The sequence below is a fragment of the Carlito syrichta genome, unplaced genomic scaffold (genome assembly GCF_000164805.1).
Source record: "Carlito syrichta isolate Samal-C Ts95f unplaced genomic scaffold, Tarsius_syrichta-2.0.1 Scaffold305628, whole genome shotgun sequence".
Taxonomy (NCBI): domain Eukaryota; kingdom Metazoa; phylum Chordata; class Mammalia; order Primates; family Tarsiidae; genus Carlito; species Carlito syrichta.
Window position 1 is genome coordinate 123,269 of NW_007249724.1, and position 22,336 is coordinate 145,604.

At 44.1% G+C, this 22,336-nt stretch overlaps 1 protein-coding gene across 11 annotated transcripts in view; it reads right to left on the reverse strand.

Annotated features, from left to right (window-relative positions):
• Positions 1-655: 655 nt before the first annotated feature.
• XPNPEP1 (X-prolyl aminopeptidase 1) overlaps positions 656-22,336 on the reverse strand; it is a 59,479-nt gene continuing 37,798 nt past the window's right edge. For 5 of the 11 annotated variants that reach the window (XM_021714334.1, XM_021714333.1, XM_021714336.1 and 2 more), the window contains 14 exons: positions 21,581-21,676; positions 19,066-19,147; positions 17,368-17,578; positions 15,695-15,784; positions 15,043-15,093; positions 13,696-13,754; positions 13,468-13,545; positions 11,468-11,539; positions 9,633-9,693; positions 8,091-8,160; positions 7,003-7,176; positions 5,896-5,972; positions 4,627-4,725; positions 656-1,191 (listed from right to left, as the gene is read on the reverse strand). In XM_021714334.1, the coding sequence (XP_021570009.1) occupies positions 1,063-1,191; positions 4,627-4,725; positions 5,896-5,972; positions 7,003-7,176; positions 8,091-8,160; positions 9,633-9,693; positions 11,468-11,539; positions 13,468-13,545; positions 13,696-13,754; positions 15,043-15,093; positions 15,695-15,784; positions 17,368-17,578; positions 19,066-19,147; positions 21,581-21,676 (1,349 nt within the window). In that variant the 3' untranslated portion in view covers positions 656-1,062. Of the gene's footprint in view, positions 1,195-3,495; positions 3,540-4,615; positions 4,726-5,895; positions 5,973-7,002; positions 7,177-8,090; positions 8,161-9,632; positions 9,694-11,467; positions 11,540-13,467; positions 13,546-13,695; positions 13,755-15,042; positions 15,094-15,694; positions 15,785-17,367; positions 17,579-19,065; positions 19,148-21,580; positions 21,677-22,336 lie in introns of all 11 variants that reach the window. The other 6 variants (XM_021714335.1, XM_021714330.1, XM_021714331.1 and 3 more) reach the window with 3 other exon arrangements.

The window sequence follows — 22,336 nt, forward strand, 5'->3', positions numbered from 1 at the left end:
GAGAAATAGAAAATAAAAGAGAGAAAACAGAAAATAGAGGGTATGTTCCTGAGCAAGTTACTGTGGTGAGCAACGGGACTTGATCCCACAGGGAAATCCTAAAAGACAGTGTAGGACACACCTCGGATATTCCAACCAATGGATGATGAAGTATATTTGCCCATCCCCAATCATGATGGCATGAGGTCTCAGAGATACTGTCTCCCAACCCTTGGGGCTTGTCCCATATGTACAAGTCAAAAGAAAGCCTGGAGAATGAAAGTCACAGGCACTTGTGGCAGAATGCTGCCTACAAGTAAGAGGAGCAGTAAGAGGTGCAGTGATGTGGGTGAGAGACTACTACAGGGTAGACTATGGAAAACTCTCACTTTTTACATAATTTTTTAATTACTGTTTGTTATATATCAAGGACACATTTTAAAATCAGAAAAAACTAAGGTAAAAATACTCACCCTCACCAAAGTACTACATTTTCCAGAGAAAAGGAAAAAAGGTTTATGATTAAGCCAGAAAACATTCAGGAAGGCCATGGGTCTCATCACAAACTGGGCATTCCACCTAGAAAATTTCCACCAAGGAGCCAGCAGCCCTGGAGATCAGCTCACCTGGCTTGCTGGGGGATAGTACTGTGAGGAAAGAGACAGCTGAGACAAAGCACCGTTTTGACATTTTTATTCACTGATCATAAATATAGTCTCATGAACATTAAGGTGATCATGAATGATGTACTAGCACCTGGAACGTGACTGTCATGGAGCACTCATCGTTTTACCATCACTGGCCAGAGAACTCAGAGCATCTTCATATCAAGTGTTCAGCTTTGTGGGGACCCTCTTTCTGGTACAGCAATTTTATTCGTGGCTCATTCTCAACAATTAAAAATCATAAAAGACTGAGCGTCTGCAAGAAAATATCAAAGAGAATAAGATTTCTGTTCTTCTTAGAGTCTAAAGTAAAAAGGGGAGGTAGGGAGAAAGGAGAGGAAAGGGGAAAGATGTCAGGGATCTGCCACATTTCTTCCTTTCCCCAGAGCATTTTGCAAAAACAAAAGCCAGGAAGGTATTAATGCTCTTTGGAGATGGGTTGCGTCTCTCTGATGAGCCACTCGAGAGCTTCCTGGCGGCCCTGTTTCTGAAGCTCCTTCCCGATCACATCCCTGCAGGTCAGGTGGTAATTGTTGAGCCAGTCGCACTGCAGTGGGGAGAAGGACAGACTCAGTATTCACCATCAGCCTAAGTCAAAAGGCTACACAGGCCAAGAGAAAGGACGCCATACGCTACGATCACAAGTTGAGAGTAAGCATGCACAAAACCCCTTCCCCATGCTCATGGACAAGTGATTTCCTTGTGTTCTGTTTCCCTGGAAATAGATGGAACTATTGCTTATGGTGAAAATTCTCCTAAAAGTTTACTATTAGAAACAATAGTCTCCAAGCCAGCAGCTACTGTACCCACCAGTGTGGCTTTATTCCCTTGTACCAGAGTCATCTTGGGGAGGTGGTAAGTCGGGGAAGAGCACCTGAATAGCCCCTGGACTCCATAAGGACTCCTACTAAGAGACATACCTGAAGCTATCCTGCCAATGCACTGAGTTACAGATCCTATACCCACTGACAAAGTTGAATAAACTAGGATCAACCAAGCCTATGCGGGTCTTATGAGAGCGACTGCTTATAAGAATCCAAAACCTTTAGTGGTTAAAGACTGTGGCACTACAGAGCAGGACTGGGAGTCAGCTTGACTTTCAGACCCTCAGTTCAATATGCTACAATAGCAATAGACAAAAAGAGATTAAGAGAAAGGAGGTGCTAGCAGGACTTGGTGTCTGGGTTGGGCTGATCAACTAGACGTGATGGTGAAAGCTCTGGGATAGGTAAAAGGGTGAACTCTCTCACTTGGTTCGGGCAAAGAGAGATAAGGACTGGCGTGAAGCAAGTTTTATGGAGGGTACAGTAAGCCCCATTCTTCATTGTCCATGGCGCAGCTGTAGTAAGGGTAATGAGACTGACACTGCCATGGGTGTGATTGTTGTAAATGAGCCAAAGGTCACTTAGGAAGGCAGTGGTGTTACATAAGCACTGACTACAGGGACTATAGTCTAACCAGGTGCCAGAGACCAACTAGGAGTCAGGATGGACACACGAGCCAACAGGGATTGAGGGCAGACAGATGGGGTGGAGCTGCCAACTGGTTCAGCCCAGCCCAGCCCAGCCCACGTTCCAGCTCCTACTGAGAAGAGCCTATTAACCTTTTTTTGGGAGTTGGGGAAGTGGTGCGGGTGGGAGGGGGTGTCAAAAGCAAGCGAACTGTCATGTGTCCATAGGAAGGCCAGCAGGGAGACAAGGCAGCCTGTCATTCAAAGCAGCTCAACTGTGACAGGGACAGCAGCATCCGGTGTAACCCTGGGGCCACAGGGAAACTCTCAAGGCCCTTTAGGTTGGGTGGAGGGGGAGAAAAGGAGGAGTGTTGACAATCTCAACGGAGCCTGAGCAACATCCCAAGGCCCTGATAGTCTGCAGCAGCCCACATTCCATCTGACCAAGGTCCTTTGCTGCCATCTGGTGACAAATGATGGGAATGCAAACCCAAACCAACAGCAAAAAAAAAAAAAAAAAACCGGACAGAATATTGTTATGCAGTATTACTGTGCCTTCAGACAGAATGAAGCCCTGGACTTATTAAGAGGTACACAGGAAAGGTACTTTATACCAAAAAGGTAATAATACTACTATATAAATAATAAACAATACCGTACTCTATTGGTATGTTAAGTATCGTCATCTTTTATTTGTGGAACTTGCTTATGATCCCCAAGATAAGAAGACATCATCTGCCCTATAAAAATATAAAGAGTAACTGGCCAAAAGAACAGTTCAATGATTTGGGTATGCAAACTGCCACTGGCCTATGTCCAATGTTATAGGAGAGATTGAGTCACCAGTTAACAGAACTCTCCTTCAAGAAAAGAATAGCCTAGCTTAACCTTGCTCATCCACTATTTCCCTGGATAAAGTAGAATGTCATATAAGAGAAATGTCTCCGGATCCATACACTTTATGTGGACAGGAAGGATTGCATGGCCTAGAATTACTCAGTAGGAAGCCACAGTCTTAGGCTTCCGAGACAGCAAAGTGGCTTATTACTGTAGAGTCCCTGATTCCCATAGGGCAGAAGGCTCATAAACAGGGTGGCACCCATGCCCACCTATGTGTTCTCATTCCCTTTTGCCTCAGACATTACTTTCGGAGGCTGAAGAAGAGCCCCTGAACCCCTGAAAGGGTTCTTCCTGTTAAAGAGACACAACTGCCACTGTGCTGACATGCTGAGTTTCCTGTTCTTATTCATCTGCAAGCTGCATAAACCAACATCAGCAGGGACTGCTTGGTTCCTGTGAGTGGGAATGTCTGGCTAAACCAAGCACTGATGGCCAAACAAGGCACCCAAGCGTAGAGGACAGTAAGTCAGAAGGAGATGACCTTCCTCCATCACCCATCTGTGAGGTGGAAAAGGCAGAAGAAGTTTCTAGCTGGGAGAATCCCACTCCTCAGCTACTGCTGAAGGGGACTCCTTGGCCCCCAGAGGCCCTTTCCTTCTGTGCCAAGAATGAAGCCCAAGCAGCCCATATGGAGGAAATGTTCCTGCCTCAAGAGGCACGCAAAGCTCCTGGGATGAGGCCAGGGACTGCATCAGATAACAAAACTGTTTTATTCTTAATAATAAGATGCTTTCTGCCTTGGGCTCCCACCAGTCATTTGTTGTTTGTAACTTCTGGCCTCTGCCCTGCTCTGGAATTTGTGTCCTGGCTTACAGCTTCCTGGCTTGGGAACTGTTTTTCTGTCCAGTGCTAACGGTTCGTGCCCATTTTGACCCTCATGTCCTTTTGACCTGCTCTGACCTTGATCACCTGCATGATCCCACAAGCCTTACTCAAGTACCCAGACCTGCCAAGCCCAGGGTCTGAAGGAGTTTCAAGACCTATAATCCTCTGAGCCTGGCAAGTGAGCACTGTTGCATCTGGGGCTTTGTGAACATTTTCACGGCCCCAGGATGACCACATAGTAACAGAGAAGGGATGGTTCCACCTTCTTCCTTGTCTGTGTGAAAACTGAACATATGATAATAGATGTTGCTTCTCATTTCCTTAATGTTTCATGAAACACAAGAAAACAATCTGCTATATACAGTGGCCAAGAGGCCCCACCATCCATCTGGCTTTTTGTAGGGAAGACACATGGGCCCAGGTTTGCTAAACATGCCTCAATGCAGCAATGGAGGACTAATGCAGCTATTTCCTCCTGAAAAGCAATGGCAAACTGTTCCCCCTCACAAAACCCTACAGCCCCACAATGGCTAGGAGGAGCATACAATTGCCACCTGGAGGCTCAACAAATATAGGAAAAACTCCTGGCATACTCAGGAGACCTAGAACTTTCAGACTCAGTTGGCCTACACCTCCAAATTAAGAAATGAGAATGGATTCGAGAATTTAGGATTAGCAGTTAGGATTAGAGAAGGGATTAGAACTACTTAGGGTAGTTCTCCACCCCCACTACTAATAGCGTGCCCACCCCTCTGACCCTACCCACCCCAACCCTACTCCCTATCCCCACAAAGACTTTCCCATTACCTCTTTGTCTGTAAGAGAATCCACATCTATCATTTTGGTCTGAATTGGAACCAAAGTTAGCGGTTCAAAGGTTAGGCTTCCCCGGTTGTTGAAATTATACTGTGGGAGAAGGAAGAAAACAGAAGATTTTACTCCTCTTTACCATGATGAATCCCATGAGATCATTCCAACATCCGTGGCCACCCCTAAGAGCCAGGTGTAACAAGGAGCCAAGACTCAGTCAGTTGGTCAGCATTTTTCATAGGCACACAGGGAGGATGAACACAGTTGAAGCCATTCTCCAAGAGCTCCTCCACTGGGTAGATAACAGCCTATGCAACAGAAAAAGCCAAACAAAGGGTGCTGAGGGGCTCCCACCAGCAGATCCACAAAACTAATGTGTACCTTGAGAGGGAGGAAGTAGGGGCAGGGCATGGGGGTGTTTAGCCTCGGGCATCTCTGGTTTTGGTTCTTAAGACTGCTGAGGTTTAAGTCCCCAGTACCATTTTTTAAAGTCAACTGTGTGGCCTTCCTTGACCCAGCCAGGTCCATCAGATGTTAACACATTTGTCTACCGGGCACAAAAGAACATGCTGGGTCTCTATCATTTCAGGGCATTTGGGAGTTAGGTGGGAGGCCCTTCCAAGAACAGTGACTTCCAGATGGAAAGAGAGCGGATCCCCACTGTCAACCTCCTTGCAGACATAGGAAGCTACTTCCCTCCAACTGTTCATTTCCAAAACCACTAGCGGAGGAGGGGTAAACAGGTCTTTTAGGCAAAGTCTAAAACCCTGCAATATCTAACACTGATGGGTGAGAGGAAGTAATGCATGTCTTGTATTGTCTGTGAGGTCTACTCCTCGTGGTATAACTCAGGGTTCAACTTTACCTCATAAAAATTACATGAGGAATGAGATGAAGTTACAGCTTCCAGGCCCTTTCCCTGGAGATTCTGATTCAGGGTCTAGGAGGATCCTGAAAACTGGCCCCTTGAACAACACCCCCAGCAGAGAAGACTTCATGGCAAGAAGCCATGTCTAGTGAACTCAGAGCCCCAAATCACATGGAGCAAGGGTCAGCCCTAGGGTTCTGTGAATTCCAGTTCTGGGTCCCAGTTCATTAAGGATTTTCTTTCTGGATTTGCAGAAGAGGAGGTTTCCAGAAAAGTCCCTGGTATCAGGGGAAGGAGGCTCCACGTTGGCTCCAGAATGGCACACTCTTAGCTCCAAAGATGTAAGTCTACATATTCCCACAATCAGGAATAGGATATTTTTTTAAATAATTACTCACCTTGGTCTTCATGGGAACCACCAGGACAACATTCTCAATGCGAATTCCAAAAGCCCCATCTTCATAATACCCTGGCTCTAAAACAAGCCAAACCCCAAAATGAGAAGCAGCTCATGATGAAGATGTTCACAGAGAGGAGTTTTCACTTCTAGGATGAGCACCCTTTCTTCCAAGGAGAAGAAGAAACAGGTGAAGAACCCACTCTATCCAGGTGTAAGAGGCCAAGAGGCTACTCTCACTTACATGGCCACTTTTTTACAGACACTTAAGGTACAGAAAGACAGGTTCTGAAGTTTCCAAACACTGGCTACAGGGTAAGAAGTACACTAACAGAATACACTAAATAAGTCATGGTACATATTCATAAGACACAATGAATGAAACAGGCATTAAAATATATTTACAAAAATTTGGCAACGACATGGGAAAAGGCAAGCTATTAAGTTAGAAAGCTAACGCAGATAATATGTCCAGTATGGTCTCAATAAAATCAAAGATATCTGCATATCAAAAAGACCAAAAGTTAAAACAGCAAGAAAAATGTTAAGTCATGATTACCCTGTGTAGTTAAGATTACAGATAATTTTCATCTTCTTTTTAACCTATTCCATAATCTCATTTTTTCAAAAATGAGCTTCTTCAGTTTTATAATGAGAAAGGTTTGCCGGGCATGGTGGCTCACACCTGTAATCCCAGCACTTTGGGAGGTGGAGGCGAGAGGATTGCCTGAGTCCAAGGGGCAATTTGGTGAGACTTTGTCTCCACAATAAATTTAAAAATTAGCTGGGTATGGTGGTGCATGCCTGTGGTTCCAGCTACTTGGAAGGCTGAGGCAGAAGGATCACCTGAGCCCAGTAGGTTGAGGCTGTGGTGGCCATAATCATGCCACTGCACTCCAGCATGGACAACAGAGTGAGACTCCTACTCAAAAAAAAAGAAAAAGAAAAGAGAAGTTTGGTGGTAGTGGTAGTGGCAGTGTTAATGCAAAGTGACAGAAGGGGAAAATTATTGCAAATTTACTTTAAAATAATTAAAAAATAAAAACAACAAATAGCTTTCAAAAAGGCTCAAGGATCCATGCATGCCTTCTATGTGAGGGACACCTACCATCGGTGACAATCATGCCTGCCTCCAAGGGCTCATCAGAGAATGTTTTGTAACTAATGCCGCAAGGACCCTCATGCACATTCAAAAAAGACCCAACACCATGTCCAGTTCCATGTAGGTAATCCAGGCCAGAATCCCATAAAGCTGAACGGGCAAAAGAGTCGAGAAGGTGGCCTGAAAGACAGAATAGAAAAGACACAGAAATAGCACTTTGTGATATTTGTACAGCACTTTCAAGATTAAATTTATTATGCTTGGCTCCAGAATGCAAAACAAAAACCAGGGGTAAAAGTCACTGGAGGGTTCAGATTTCAGCCCAGCACAAAAAAGAACTGTCTAACAATCAGAGCTCCTGAGGAGCCAGTCAGGATTCAGTCTGAAGCTAAGGCAGTCTTCCATCCGGGATGCAGGTAAGGGGGTGGGTGGCACCTGCAGCAGATAAAGGCTGCATTCAATGGCATAAACATTCCCTTCCCAGCTCTGGGTCCCTAGCATTTCAATATCACAAAACTGAGATTCTAACCAGACTACAAGCAGGCAGGTAGGCATGACAGATGAGGAAATAGGTTCTGAAAGATGAGTGCATGCCTGATCTAAACAGATTCACAACCCAGGTCCTGTCAATTCCCAATCCAATGCCCCACCCACCAGTCCTCAAGCAAAGAAGTACACAGCTAAGGATCCCAGTAAAAAAAAATCCCAAGAATCCTGGAAGGAGGCAATGGCCCAATGCTAAAGGACAGACAAGAGGCTACCCCAACTTCCGCTCAGGACCTGCAGCCTGTATACCTCGTTTGTCCTCTCCTGAGAGCCACCCATATGTGTCAACCAATACTATATGGGATCAGAAGAGAGGTACACAACTGACACCAGGCCCAATCCTAAGCCTGGCGCCCTGGAGGTCCTCTGGGCTCAGTCAGTGGGTCCAGGAGACTCACCTGCAGCACCCCTACCTGTCCTGGCTGAACCTGAGGGGGGCTGGGGACTGACACAGGGAGGGAAAGAACATGTTCTTCTACTCAAAGTCAGACATGTTTGATTCTTGAACAAGAAAAAGAGCCTGCCATAGGACAGAAGGAACCACCTACCTTTGGTTCCAGTTGGGAAAACGGCTGCGCTCACAGCTATGTGGCCCTTGAGGACATATGTGAAGCACTCCTGCCAAAGAAAACCCAGGAGCACGTTGCAGAATGGGGACAGACGTTTTAATTCAGTAGTTTTCTGGTAGCTCAGAAAACCTTGCCTACGTTTTTAGCAATACCACAGAGAAAATCAGAGTAAAAAGAAAAAATGGGGGAAAAAAAGCCTGGCCATGGGACAAATTTTTCAGAAAATCTTAAAATTAATTTTAGTACATGAGCACTGTCAGAGAGATGACCCCATAGGACTTTACAATGAATGACATATTCTGTCTCATGTGAGCCTTGAAAAGACTGAAAAAATTAAAGAGTACTGATGATGCTAGCTAACATTTATTGAGCTAGTTCTCTGTGCCAGGCACTGTTGTAAGCACTGTACTTTTAACCCCACACGTCTAGATGGAGACACTATTGTTACCCTCAGTTTTCAGAGCAATTCAGTGGCCTGCCCAGATCACACAGTCCCTAAGTGGCAGCCTCTAGCCCTGAAGCTAGGCAATCTTGCTTCAACATCTATACTCCTTACCACCATATTGTCCTCAGGGTTTTCCCTACTGTCTGGACAAGAAAAGTACTTCTTGGAAGGTTGGAGGCTTGCCAGTAAGGTGAAGAGTCAGGACTAAAGCTTAGCCCTCCTCAACTTGGTCTGGGGGTCTTTCTACTGCATAAAAAGAATTGCACCAAAGAAACCAAATTAAGGCAATTGTACACACAAATGTATAAGACAAGGGACCAAGACTATGAAATCTGCTCAACTACATCACATAAAGCTATTTTCCTAGGATAATCTTCCTGAAGACGCTCCCTTCACTCAGAGACTCAATCAACATTCCCTGAGCAGTGACTGTGATCCAGGAACTCAGTGGGCTCACTGTAATTCACAAGGAGCCTGGAGGGTGGGTACTTTTATCCCCATTTTGATGGATGGTAAGTGCTTTGTTCAAGATCATAGAGTCATAAACAGTTAAAAAGTTCTAAAGCCAGGTCTCCAGACTCCTGGTACACATCCCTCTGCCTCGCAGGTCTACTATCCCCTTCCAATCACCCCAGAAACTAAATACAGTCTGTCATTTCAGAGAGTTCCTAGAGTACTGAGCCTGTAATAAGCTGAACTTTTAAAAGAAGAGGGGTGGCTTTCAGGATCAAATCTAGACACTGCTTGTAAAGCATGTATTTCACTACCCAACCCCTAGCCTCAAAGAGATTTCCTGACTCAAGAGAAAGCCAGAAGTATTTAAACTGGAACTTGGGCTGTCCTGACCTTAGCAGAATGCTTTAAAATTTCTCCAAATGCCTTACTCTCGATGATTAATTAAATCAACTCCATAAAGCAAATAAGCCTAACTCCACGGTAATGAGCAATTTTACTATCCCATGTATAATTTTTACTTATTTATACAATCTCTTTTCGTAAAAGCAATGTTCTTCTTAAGAAAGCAGAGAGGGCCTCTTGAGTTTTGTTTTTGTTTTTTGGTTTTGCCTCTGCCTCACCTTCTCATAGGCTGTAGGAGTCCCAAAATGCATGGTCCGAGTCACATCTGTGGTTCCATCCCTTTCCAAAAGGAAGGACAAATTAGTTTTCAGTCAAAATAAGCTTTTAGTCAAATATGAGATAGGCAAGGGTGTGGAGAATCCTCATCTACTGCTGGTGGGCATGTAAAATAGTGCTGCCACCTTGGAAAACAGTTTGCAGTTCCTTAAATGGTTAAATATAGTCACTATATGACCCAGCAATTCCACTCTTAGGCATATATCCAAGAGAACTGAAAACACACATCCATGCAAAATCCTGTACATGAAAATTCACTGCAGTATTATTCGTAATAGCCAAGAGATGGAAACAATCCAAATTTCCATCAACTGATAAATGGATAAACAAAATGGGGTATTAGCCACACAATGGAATATTATTCGGTATTAAAAAGAAATGAAATGCTGATACATGCTACAACATGGATGAACCCTGAAGACATGCTAAGTGACAGAAGCCAGACAGAGAAGGCCATATATTATATAATTCCATTTATATAAAGTGTCCAGGATAGGCAAATCCATAGATACTAAAAGTACAGTAGTGGTTTTCTAAGGTAGAGGAAAACAGACTGACTGCTAATGGGCATGATGTTTCTTTCTGGAGTGATGAAAATGATGTAAAGCTGACTGTGGTGATGGTTGCACAACTCCGTAAATATATTAAAAAATTAATTTTACACAAAGTGAGTAAATTATATAGTATATGAATTTTACCTCAATAAAGTTATTATTTTAAAAATGAGACAAAGTGTGAATACAAGGATGACTTGATAAAGCAGGAATGAACTCAGTCCGACACACACGCTCTTGGTCTACAGTATGAGAACTGTCTCACGAGAAACACTATCACTGGGGTTATAAACAAAACAGAAGAGGACAAAGTAAAAAGCAAAAGAGGGCCGAAATCTATTTCTTCTGTTAGGACAGCAAGGAATTTCTTGGACAGAGAACTTAAAAATATCCAAGCGCATCACTTAACTCATTCTAAACCACATCCCTGACATAGAAAGGATAACATTCATAACCCTGCTAAAACGTAGAGGTGAACAAAAGTTTACACCATTCCCAAGTAATCCTTGTATCCTAAGCTCTAGGTTGATACTATTAATACCCTGTGTCTCAAGGCTAGATGTAGTTTCCATGTCACTGACTGGGATCATTCAATAATTAGGTCCTCCCTTAGCCACAGACCCAACTACAGTGGGAAAGGGAGCAATACAAGGCCTTGCTTGGACTCTCTTAGTGCAGACAGTGTCTATTCTCACTCCTTCTCTTGGGTTCCATATAAAGACCCAATCAAACCTTAGCTTCTTCTCTAAGAAACTATTCTAGAGGAGATGGCTATGAAAGTGGCAAGACATAAAGAGGGAAATTCAGAAATCTGAGGACAGCCTCATTTCTCATTCATTCATTCATTCATTCGAAATTAATCCCTTACTTCAGAAGGCCTTGGGGCAGCTGCAAGTACAGGTAGCCAGGAGACAGTGCATGGGCTAGGGCGGAAAACTTTCAGTGGTTCCAAAGTCTTGCTTTATTTCAGTTGTTTAATGTTAAACAGCTTCCAGCCAAGAACCAAATATTCCTATCAAACAGTCTTTTGTGGAAACAGGGTCACAACTGAGCTATTTAAACTAGGGGTTAAATAAAGGACAAGACTTAGAAACAATTCCATTAGTGGTCAGCAGAGATTGAGATTCCCAGCTGAGCGCTCTCAGCTGGAGCTCAGCTGTCCACCCACTCAACTGCCTTGAAATACACAGGGTCAGGTTCCACAGCAGCCCAAGTTCACTTACTTGTATTGTGCGCCCGAGTCAATGAGGTACACTTCATCCATGGACAAAGTCCTATTCGTCTCAGGGACCGGCCTAACAAAGTTAATTAAAAATTAATTATTCCACAAATGTAAGCATTTGGTGAATCTGGGAGGGGGGCATACAAGAGTTCCTTGTACTATTCTTGCAACTTATAGAAGTCTGAAATATCAAAACTAAAAGGTATCCAATAAATTAGTTATTCCAACTAATATTAGCATCTGCTATTCAAAGATCCAGCCAACCTATCTCTCCAACTAGATAAAGAGCTCAAGAGAAGCATAACATGTTTCTTTATATCTACTACTGTGTGTGCCTACAACAAACAGATGTTCAAGCAATAATTGTAAAAGTTACAAAAATGAGAATCAGTAGAAGTAACAGGACTGAGCTAGAGTCCTGGAAACTGGATGGGAGTAGCCTGGAGTTGCCACAGCCTCTTATCTCCGGGAGCCCCAAGCTCCTGTCTCAGCCTCCAGGTCCATCCTTTAGTCCTGACCCCCAAGTGCCTCCCCACTTGCTTCCCAGACCACTAGAGAGGCCAGAAGTGAATGATTCAACTTGGGAGGAAAGTTTTTTAAATTTTGGTGGGAAAAGGAATGGATCATGATGCTATTTTATATTGGAACACTTTTTTCAAATAAACATGAGGTATTTTCAAAAAGTGATTGCATTGCCCATGCTATTTTCTGCACAATAACCCTGCACTGGAAAATGCCCAGGGATGACAGCATTCTAAGGCTCTACCCTGCAGCTGAAGGAGACTGTCCTTCACTCCCAGGTGACATCCCCTCTTCAGCAATAAGGGCACAATCCAAACACAAGCTGAACCACCAAAAAAGATAACCATTGCCTACAGCACCCTGCTTCTCAACAGGCTTCAACAGCCCACAATGAAGAGATGCCACCAGAGACAAATTTCTCTCCTGCTGGCATGAAATAGTTTAATGTTTTAATTATACACAAAATTCTAGGATAGTATCCAGCCAGGAAATTCATATCTGAGTTAAACATAAGACAAAAATGAAGTCCCTTTGATATTTTTATGTTGGAACAGAAGTATTAATGTCAGAAAACTGTACTGTCACATCTGTGACTGTCTCACACACAGCTTCAAAATCTGCCCCAAGACTAAAAACTCTATAAGCAATTATTAAAAAGACAGGAAAAAAATGTGAGCCCATGTACAGCACAGGGAGACAGTGTTCCTTCCCTGACTGTGCATATCCCACATGGGGAAGTGGAGGATTCAAAACACCCAATGCCCAGTGCAAAGCAAAATGGGTTCAGCTGGGCAAAGCTAAAGCGGAAGCCCTATGGCCATGCCTGATGACACAGCCCAACATCCCCACAGACAGACATATCTGGCAGTCCCACACAGATCAGTGCCCCTCTTGTCTCACAATTCAAGGAGGCTCAGCTCTGTGGGTCCATGCATTCTTGTAGATCATGTGGTAAACAGTCCCACAGACTGGGATGCCAGGCTTCAGGCCCAGGGGAGAGGAAAGAGAGTGCTGATTATCTCTCTACCCAAAACAGGTTGCCCCACAGCCTGGCGATAAGTTATTTTTAGTACAGAACTGATGGAGCTCACAGGATGTATAGACTACTACGTCAAGAAGGCTACTATTACCAGGAAGGAAAATCATTTAAAAATTCCAGTCATAAAGATGCAAGGGCTATCAGTACAATCCTGCAGCTTCAAAGAAGACAGACAGATGCCCATCGGACTACACTGTGGAGAATGCCAGTGCCATACTGAGCCTAAGAGGAGGCTCCTAAAAGGCAGGGGCTTGGGAATTGAGAGAAAATCAGAGGAGAACATAAGACCTCAGAGGTCTTATTTCCCTTCACTTTACATTCTCAACAGACACCTAGATGTGGGCACAGGGGCCTCTGGTAAAATAATGTCTCTCCCCTGCTCAGGCTTCTATGCAGAAGCAGCAGCAAAGCCAGGCAGCAGGCTCCTCTGCATGCCTTACGCGTAGTGAATGATGGCGCCGTTGGGTCCCGTACTGGAAATCGTTGGAAAGCTCAAGTCTACAAAGTCCGCCTGCTGCCTGCAACAGAAAGACACAGAGAGCAGAGGCTTAAAGGCTGTTACTGTGCTGAGAATCAGGGCCCTCCAGCCTCATTTAATTTGCAAGGAATCAGCATGAAGTTCACGGGATCCCCAAGGGAACCCATGGGTTCCCCAAAGGGATCCTTACCTGCGAAATTCCTCAGCTTTGTCAGCAGCTGAGATCTCTGTCACACCACCTTTGGGAACCTATGAAAAAATTGCTTATAAATCATCTAGTGAGATAATATGAGCTTCTTACATGTTAAAGTGGGAACATTAAAAGCTCACTTTTTCCTCAATTTCCATATCCCAGATGTCCAAGCTACACAGCTTATGTCCCATCTTTACCAAGGGGGGGACCTTCCATAGGCTCTCATCAAGGCTATCTAAAGTAGAAGGGTTTCTTTCACCTGCAGGCAGCCCACTCATGTAGTTCATACTCACTTGTACCCCACATCTTTATCATAAAATAAAATTTAATTAAAAAAATTAAAAAGTGGAAGGACTTCTATTCAGTTAATTTTTCACTGAACTCTTTTGCTTCAGTATTTTTTCCTAAAAACCAAATAACGTATCCAAACATTTAAAAATTCAAAAGCACCCTCTCCTAGGAAATCAATCACCATAAGAAAATCATCCTAATGAAATAAAAAATAAATAAATGCAAAGATATTACTGCAGGATAACTGAGAATAGTAAAAAATTAAAACAACCCAAACATTTGAAAATAGGAGGAATAGGCAAGTCAGTCTACCCACTAAACGTAATTTCCTTTTGCATCCTTTCTTAAGTCCTCTAAGCACAAGGAAAACGTTCACAATATGATTCTAAGGGAATAAAATAAAACACAAAATTGTATCTGTACACCAAGAGACATGTAAAATGATTTATATTTTTTAAAATGACTTATACAGATGAACAATAGCCAGAAGGAAACATGAGGAAAAATAGTTACTCTGATGAGATAAAGATGATATTTTCTTTTACCAATTAAAGAGTTGTTTATATAATATTTAAAGGGAACATGATATTGTTTTATAACAGCACAAAGAAACTGCACTGTTGTCAACTACAGACAGTGGAAGGGCAAGAAATTAATGGCCAGTGTCAATTTAATATGAAAAGTTTAATAGCTTAAACTAAAATTCAAAGTGTACACAAAGATCTTTTTCTCCTAATACAATCAGCTTGCCTATAATCATATTATAAGGGTCATTTTTTTCCCTATAATGAAATTCACTGAGTTATAATTCCCTAACCCAAAAAAAACCACTCTGTTACAGAATTTCTTTCTTCGCCCTTGTTACTATTTTCTACAATTAAGGAATTGAAAAATATATACACAGATTTCCAGAAAGAATTATTAAAACAGAGCACTAAAATTAGATCAAGATCTCAGACCTCACAATGGGGCATGGAGAATGCCACAGTTAGTCACATGTAGATATTTCTGAATAACATATCACTACATGCTAAATGAAGACTAAGAACTAACCTCTTTCTCCAGCCAGTTAAAGAGTTCACAGAGGGCAACAGCATCTTTAATCTGTGCAAACAATGGAGACATTTTTTAAAGTTATTATTGAAAATCACATGGCTAGACTCAGGGCCCAGCAATACTGATAGGACTGTACCTACAGGGCCATAAACCAGCAGCAATCAGGGCTTTACATGTGAACATTTTCTGGAAGCCAGTATGCAGCAATTCCCATTATCAGGGGAAGCTCCTCTGCTATTCAGTAGTTCAGGAATCAGGAAGGGCCCACCTCAGTGCACGGGCAGCCTCCCCAAAGGCTGGACTCTTGCCCTACAGGGTCCAGGAAAGACAGGCCACTGTCAAAAACCATCTCTGGGCCCAAAATTTTTATAGACCTACCCTTTGCTTTGAAACACAATGTAGCTCTTTTAAGAGGCTGCATCATCATCATCATCTACACTATCATCATCAATATTTCTTTTGTGTTACGTGTTATAAAGATCTAACCCAACAAGTACTTTATTTCATTCCCTCACTAACTCTGAAAAGCCAAGAGGCTGAAGCTCAGAGAGATTGTGACCTTGTGCCAGACTCAAGGCCAAAGAGGAAGTGAAGGAGACAGGCCTTCTGACTACCTCACAATGTCTTCTGCACCTGCCACTCTACTCACGTGAGCCCGCCTCATGCCTTCTGACTCGGCTGAATTCTTCACAGCTTTAGCAATGCAGATAGGGGTGTAAGGCATACAGCAGCGATGATCCTAGAGGCAAAGGGCAGTAGGATGAGAAACTGAGCCTGCTCCATGCACCCAGATGAAGGCAACCACCTCTTTGCTCAGCAGAATGCACTTCAAACAAAGAGTTTTAAGAGTTCCCACTGGGGACCCACACATCTATCCCCTGAGACCCCAAAGAGCTGCCCCTTTTGATGGATGACCCTGAGCTTGAGCTCATCCAAAAAGAATAAGTACGTTAAACAAGGTATCTCTCTTCCATCCTCTCTACCCCCCTAACTCTTAGAGACTACTGATGCCAGTCATCAGCAAGATATTGCTTTCCAACCCTCTGTGGTTGTGGTCAGAGTTCACTGACCATTCAAAGTTTGATCTAAATAACCCCTCTCTTACTGCACAAAGGAGGTTATTTTTCCCTGTCAGGGGGATGCACATGACCTGATAAGGGAGGTCTCCTGCTCCGTCTTTCTTCCCACTTAGTGTTCACATCTCAGCTACTGCTAATGGTCTGATCTTAAAGGGCTAGAGAAGACCCTTTCCAATTTGAGAATAAGTTATAATCCAGCCCTGGGAGGCGGAGGACAGCTCAACACACTTGACATTTGCAAAGAGCTTCTCAAATTGGTTTCACCCACTTTACTCTTCTTTTGCTCTCTCCCATATGCAAACTTCATAAAAGAGGGAAGACAGCAGTGACCCCCATTTGGATCTGAGTGCTTTGCCAGAGGTCATGCACATTGTGACAGTGGCAGAGGTGCACTGGCAAGCCAGGTCTAGAGGGCCAGGCCTGGGCCCTTCCCCAGATGGCCCACTGATTGGTGACCAGAGAAGAAAAGCTATCACTGGGCTTGCCAATAGTCACATGGCAGCCAGAGGCCCAGGGCAGGACAATAGAAAAGCCTGCCTCTAAAGTGGCCTGGATTCCAGTCCAGCCCTGGGCTTTAATTAAATGAGGCAACAAGTGTCAGCTGCTTTGCACTGCTCAGCAGGGGTTCAGTAAAGGGCAAGGCTATTGCTATCATTTGACCTTTGACAAATCCCCACGTCACCACATCCCCAAGTTTCTCTGGGCCTCAATGTCCCCACCTGCAACACGAGATGGGGGAGGTGAGAGGTGCAGAGAAGCATTTCCCAAGTTCCAGGCATTTTCATACCACCCCCACAGCTTTGACCCTAACTTCCTATTCCTCTACCCTTATTTAGTACTTCTCTTTAGACCATCTTTAAATCAACTCAGTTCATTAAACTCAATTTGTCTTGAATAATTTTTGGAACATTATGGACTCATACTAGTTATATTTCTTTTCTAGTATGCACAAAATGTTGCTAAAACAGATACATCTAAATAAACCTAGGTTAATGTGTACCACCAAAAATCATCTCTCATGGCACACTCTGGAAAACACAGGACTCAATGAACGCTTAGAGCCCTCAGCCATAGTCCAATATGGCTACAGACCTGCAGCCTCATCCAGGAAGATCATAGCTCCGGTCCAAAAGCCAGGCCTGAAGATCGGCCCAAACAGCCTCTGCTCCAAAGACAACGCTGCACAATACCAGAACTGAGAAGGAGGTGACAGGGTTTAGATGGGCCAAATGAGGCCACCAACCTTGGGGATGGCCTCGCTCACAGCATAGCTGGCCTTGTCACTGACCCACACCTTCTCCCTCGGGGAAAGGTCGGCACACAGGGTCTTGAGTTCGCTCAGGATGGACGTGTAGGGAAGCACCTGGATTCTGTACTCAGCCTCCAGGCCCAAGTCAAGAAGCAAGTGCTCCTTCACACTGGGGGCGTCTATGCGGTCACCGTCAATGAAGAGCCTACAGAGGGGCCAGAGGTGGGTGACAGAAAGAGGAGGGCATCTGAGTGAGAGGCTGAGAGGCTCTGTCTTCTGGCAACCACAACCAAGCCACTTTTCCCTCCACCCCACTGCTTTCCCAGATCCTGCTCTCCAGACTGGGATCCCTGTCCCTGTGTATGTTGTCTTCAGTCACCCAATTTCCCAAGCCAGACACCTAGGCAGTGTCCTCCTTAATGCCCCTGCTCCATCCTTCATTAAGACCTTGGGACCTACAACCTAAATCTCTATCAAATTGGTCCAGCTTATCTGCAGCATTGCCCAGTCATCACCCAGGTTCAGGCCACTACCATCTCTCACTTGGATTAGTGCCACAGCCTCCAAGTTTTGCCCCATCCATCCAATTTTTCCCAGTCATAATATTCTTCATAATTTACAAGTCTAACATGTAGTTTCCTCTGAAAAATTCATTCAATAGTTTCCTGATCAACAAGAACAAAAGCCCAAGCTCCTGAATTTAACCCATAAGACCGCTTATATGGGGGCCTGCTCACCTCCTGGCCCCAATGTGGCTCATTCCGACCACACAGAACTACTCTGGGTCCTCCACATGCACTGTGCCCTCTCCTGCCCAGAACCTCTGAAAATGCTGTTCCCTCTACTTGGATCATGGTCCCCTCCTCCTCCTCACCCCACCAGTCACCTATCTAATTCACATTTATCCTTAATCTCCACTTCAATATTACTTTTCCCCAAAAGTCTCCTCTGATTCCCAAGTCTAGGTTGTGCAACACCTGTACCCATCCCACTGACAAGCTAGTGCCTACTTATGTGCCAGAATCCCTCAGGGAGAAGAGATGTTTACCCCCCCCACTCTACCCAGACCTGCAGCCTCATCCAGGCTCATTCTAGCACCTAACAGAGACACCTAACACATCACAAGCACTCATAAAATGTGTTATCTGAATGCAGAAAGCCATCCAAACAAGAAGACCATAGGCAATGCTTTAAAAAAAATAAAATTCAACAAAGTACAGCTCAGGGGTTTTCCCATATTATTTCCGACCTTCAAAAGGACTCGATTTATTTGCATTGTGGGCCCAGAATTGCATAACTAAGCCTATATGCTCCTTTTCACTGGCTGCTAAACAACTTGGAATCAAACATGTGGACTGAACAAGACCTTGCAGCAGGAATTCTGTGAACTAACCTCATTCCAGTTTGGTCCTAATGCCCCCACTTACTTATTTTTTAATCTCTTAGTACTCTAGATACTTCCAGAAATTTCAAATCATTCAGGCGTTAATATATATAAATAAACACTACTGATATAAATAAAAACCTACTGTTAAGAAAGACAAGAAGATAAAGGGAAAACAAGGTAAGAAAAAAGAAAGAAGTGCATCACTGAAAGATCAGGCAGTGACAGGCCAGGACTAGAAAAAGGTGGGGGTTGGGGCTTTAAGGAGTGGTGGGGAAGGAAGTTCCAGGTGTGGGACAAACACTCACATGATCGTCTCTAGTCCTATGATTGCGTAGGAGAAAAACACCGGATTGTGCTCCACATCTGATCCTCGGAGATTAAATAGCCCTTAAAAAGAAATCAAAGCCCCGGTCACCTGCCTGACTTGAGATATTGAGGGGTCACCTGCAGGGGGAAAGGAAAAGCTTTGACTTGGAGTCCAACTGCTATGGAAGGATTTAGTGGCATGGCTCAGAAGGGCAGGAAACCTTACTCCAGGTTCCACCTCTCTGCTGCAATTGTTCGTATCTGCCACATGATGGCACCAGAACTGCTTTTTATGCTGTTACATCACTGGGAAGGAATGAGTTATTAGTCAGAAAACATGAGAAATGACCTGAAACAAAGAGTTGAAATGATCTGCCTAGTGGTGAGCTGCCACACCAGGCCTTGCTGCAGACAAACTTCTGGCACTCTGGCACTCCGGGAAAAAAAAGGAAGGAGACAAGCACTCTCTCCCTTCTGAGGCAAAGGGTAGAAAAATTGAGCCTCACCCACAAGGGAGGCCAGACAGGCCTCTTCTGAAAGAGTTCATGAGCCCCGTGGAGGTGGAGCTTCCCGTCAGAGGCAGAAAGAAAAGCTGTGAGTCAGCAGGGCTGCAGCCTATGAATGAAATCTGAGCCTGCAGCCCACCATGGGTCTGCTATAGCATGATGACTGGGCAGGGGACTGCCAGCAGCCAGTGTCAAGGGGTTTGGTGAGGTCACAGAACGTTTTGGAAACTAGAGGGACCAGCAGAGAGCACAGCTCTGATCCCAGGGCTTCCAGTTCCCAAACGCCTGCTCTGGTGAGGATAAGAGTGCAAAAACAGCTCGACATCAAAAGTATGGCTTCTGTTTTAAAAGAATGGCTTCTCAAAGTAAAGTGATGAGGTAACACCTTTTACCATCATACTAACGCTTTTAAAATTATAGGACCTGGGGCAGGTGAGGGTGTGGCAAGATGGATGCACCTAATCAACCACCGTGCAGCTTTACTGGTAGGCAAAGACAAGATGGGTCAAAAGCCCTACCATACACGTGCTGCCAACCCATAATACTACCCCTAAAAGCCAACCAGAAATAGGAAGAAGAAAATTATCAGACACTAAGACATGAACTTAGCCAGGCTTGGTGGCTCAGCCTGTAATCCTGCGCCTGTGGGAGGCTAAGGTGAGTGGATTGCCTGAGCCCGCGGGTTCGAGACCCGCCTGGGCAGCGAGACCCCATCTCTACAATAAATCAAAAAATCAGCCGGGCGTGGTAGCGCATGCCTGTAATTCTGGCTACTTGGAAGGCTGAGGCGGAAGGATCTCCAGAGCCCAGCAGGTCGAGGCTGCGGTGGCCGGAAGCGGCCACTGCACTCCAGTCTGGGCGACAGAGTGAGACTCCAACTCAAAAAAAAAAAAAAAAAACATGAACTTATAAAACAAGATTTTGATGGTAGTAGCATTATACTAAATTGTAGGAAAACTAGAAATAACTCAACGGTCATCCTTAGGGAAATGGTTAAGTAAATTATGTTATTCAATTAACTACATAACTGAATATGTAACACGCACTTAAAATTATGTTTATATGTGCTTACAGTATACTGATACATTGAAAAAATCAGGTTACAAAATGATACGTGCATAGAATATTAACACTGATTATCTCTGGGTAACAGAATTATAGGTGACTTTTTTCTTCTTTCTACTTCCTCTGCATTTTCCAATTTCTCCATCATGGCAATGTGTTTTTGTATAATCAAGGAGAAAAAGAAGTTTTATATTGTTTCTCTCTGATGTTGAGGTTATTAAGTTAATTAGGGATATAAATCACTGATACACTTGATAAAGTTTTGGGGATTAAAGAGATAAGATGGGGGTTGAAGAGATTACATATTAAGGTCTCTTTCCCTTCTCACAAAAAGATAAAGTAATGCTTCTTTCCAGGTGCCCTGGGTCAAATCCACTCAGAAAATAGGAAATAGAACCAGATTCCTTCAGGTTCTAGAAGATAAAAGAAGGTACTGAACTGCAGGAGAGCAGTTTAAGGTCTAAAGATTGAGAAACTGCTATTGTATCAAAGGGCTTGGTAAAGAACTTTTGGTTTCTGAATTTTCTGAGGTAGTCATGTTCCTAGAACATTCTCACTGTGAAGATCTTGGAAAACAATAGGAAAAGTATAAAGAAAATATTATCTCCCATGACCCCATTTCTACACCTATAGAGAAGCTGACAGACACAAAATGTTTATAGGAAATGCCCTTCCTCAGGTGTCACAGTCCTGAGAGACTGGCCAGAGGTGGACATCACCCATGGATTCAACATAAGTCCCTGGCTGTAATACTGCTCTGGGCAAGACAACACCACCCCTACCTCCATAATTATTTTTCCTTCATCCTGTACCCATTTGGTTTACATAGTCTCTTGCTCATTCCCCAGCCACTCAGAAAGCTGAATGGCATAAACACACAGATTCCCAGAGACCCAAAGGACAGGTCAGGTAACACATCCAAAAGTGAAATCAGAGCACTCACATGCAATTTCATCTAGGGCAGTGACCACAAACCACACGACATTCCTCTCAGCCATTTTCAACCGAAGATCTGCAACCTTGTCCTTCCAGGAGATGCCTAAAAGAAACAAATGTGCTTTGACTCCAGCCCAGTTCCAGGAAGCCACAGGAGCCAAGTGAAATACCCCCACCCCCCGCCGCCCCCAAACAACCTCAACCAGCACTACATCTTACTAGGAGCATGTTGCTTGCCCAGGTAGGAGGCCCAGATTCAAGCCCTATACATGAGACGTGGCTCTGTCCAAACCACTTGCCTGTCATGAGCCCTGACTGCTTCATCAGTTAGAATTCATTCATTGATTCATCCCACAAATTCCTATGAAGCATCTAGACTTGCCAAGCACAATGCTGATCACTGTGGTTACAGTTCTGAGCTAGACCCAGTCCAGGTCTTCATGAGACTTACAATACAATCTAGAACAGGAGACAATTAAGCCAGCAACTAACTATACTACTGTAAATACTAGTGCAATAGGGGACACACAGGGAGCTACATGAACACACCACCCAGCAGAGAGAACTCACCCAGTCCCAGAGGTCAGCAGAATAGCATCCACCACTTGACATTTCTTAGGTTGAAAGACTTGCTTTTCAGTGCTAAGACCTAGGAATTCCCTGTGGTCTGACTCGCTGTGACTACCACTTCTAAATCACACTTGCCTGATTAGACACAGCCCAGCCATGGGGATGCTGCTCCCCAGTATGAAACAGTGGCCCT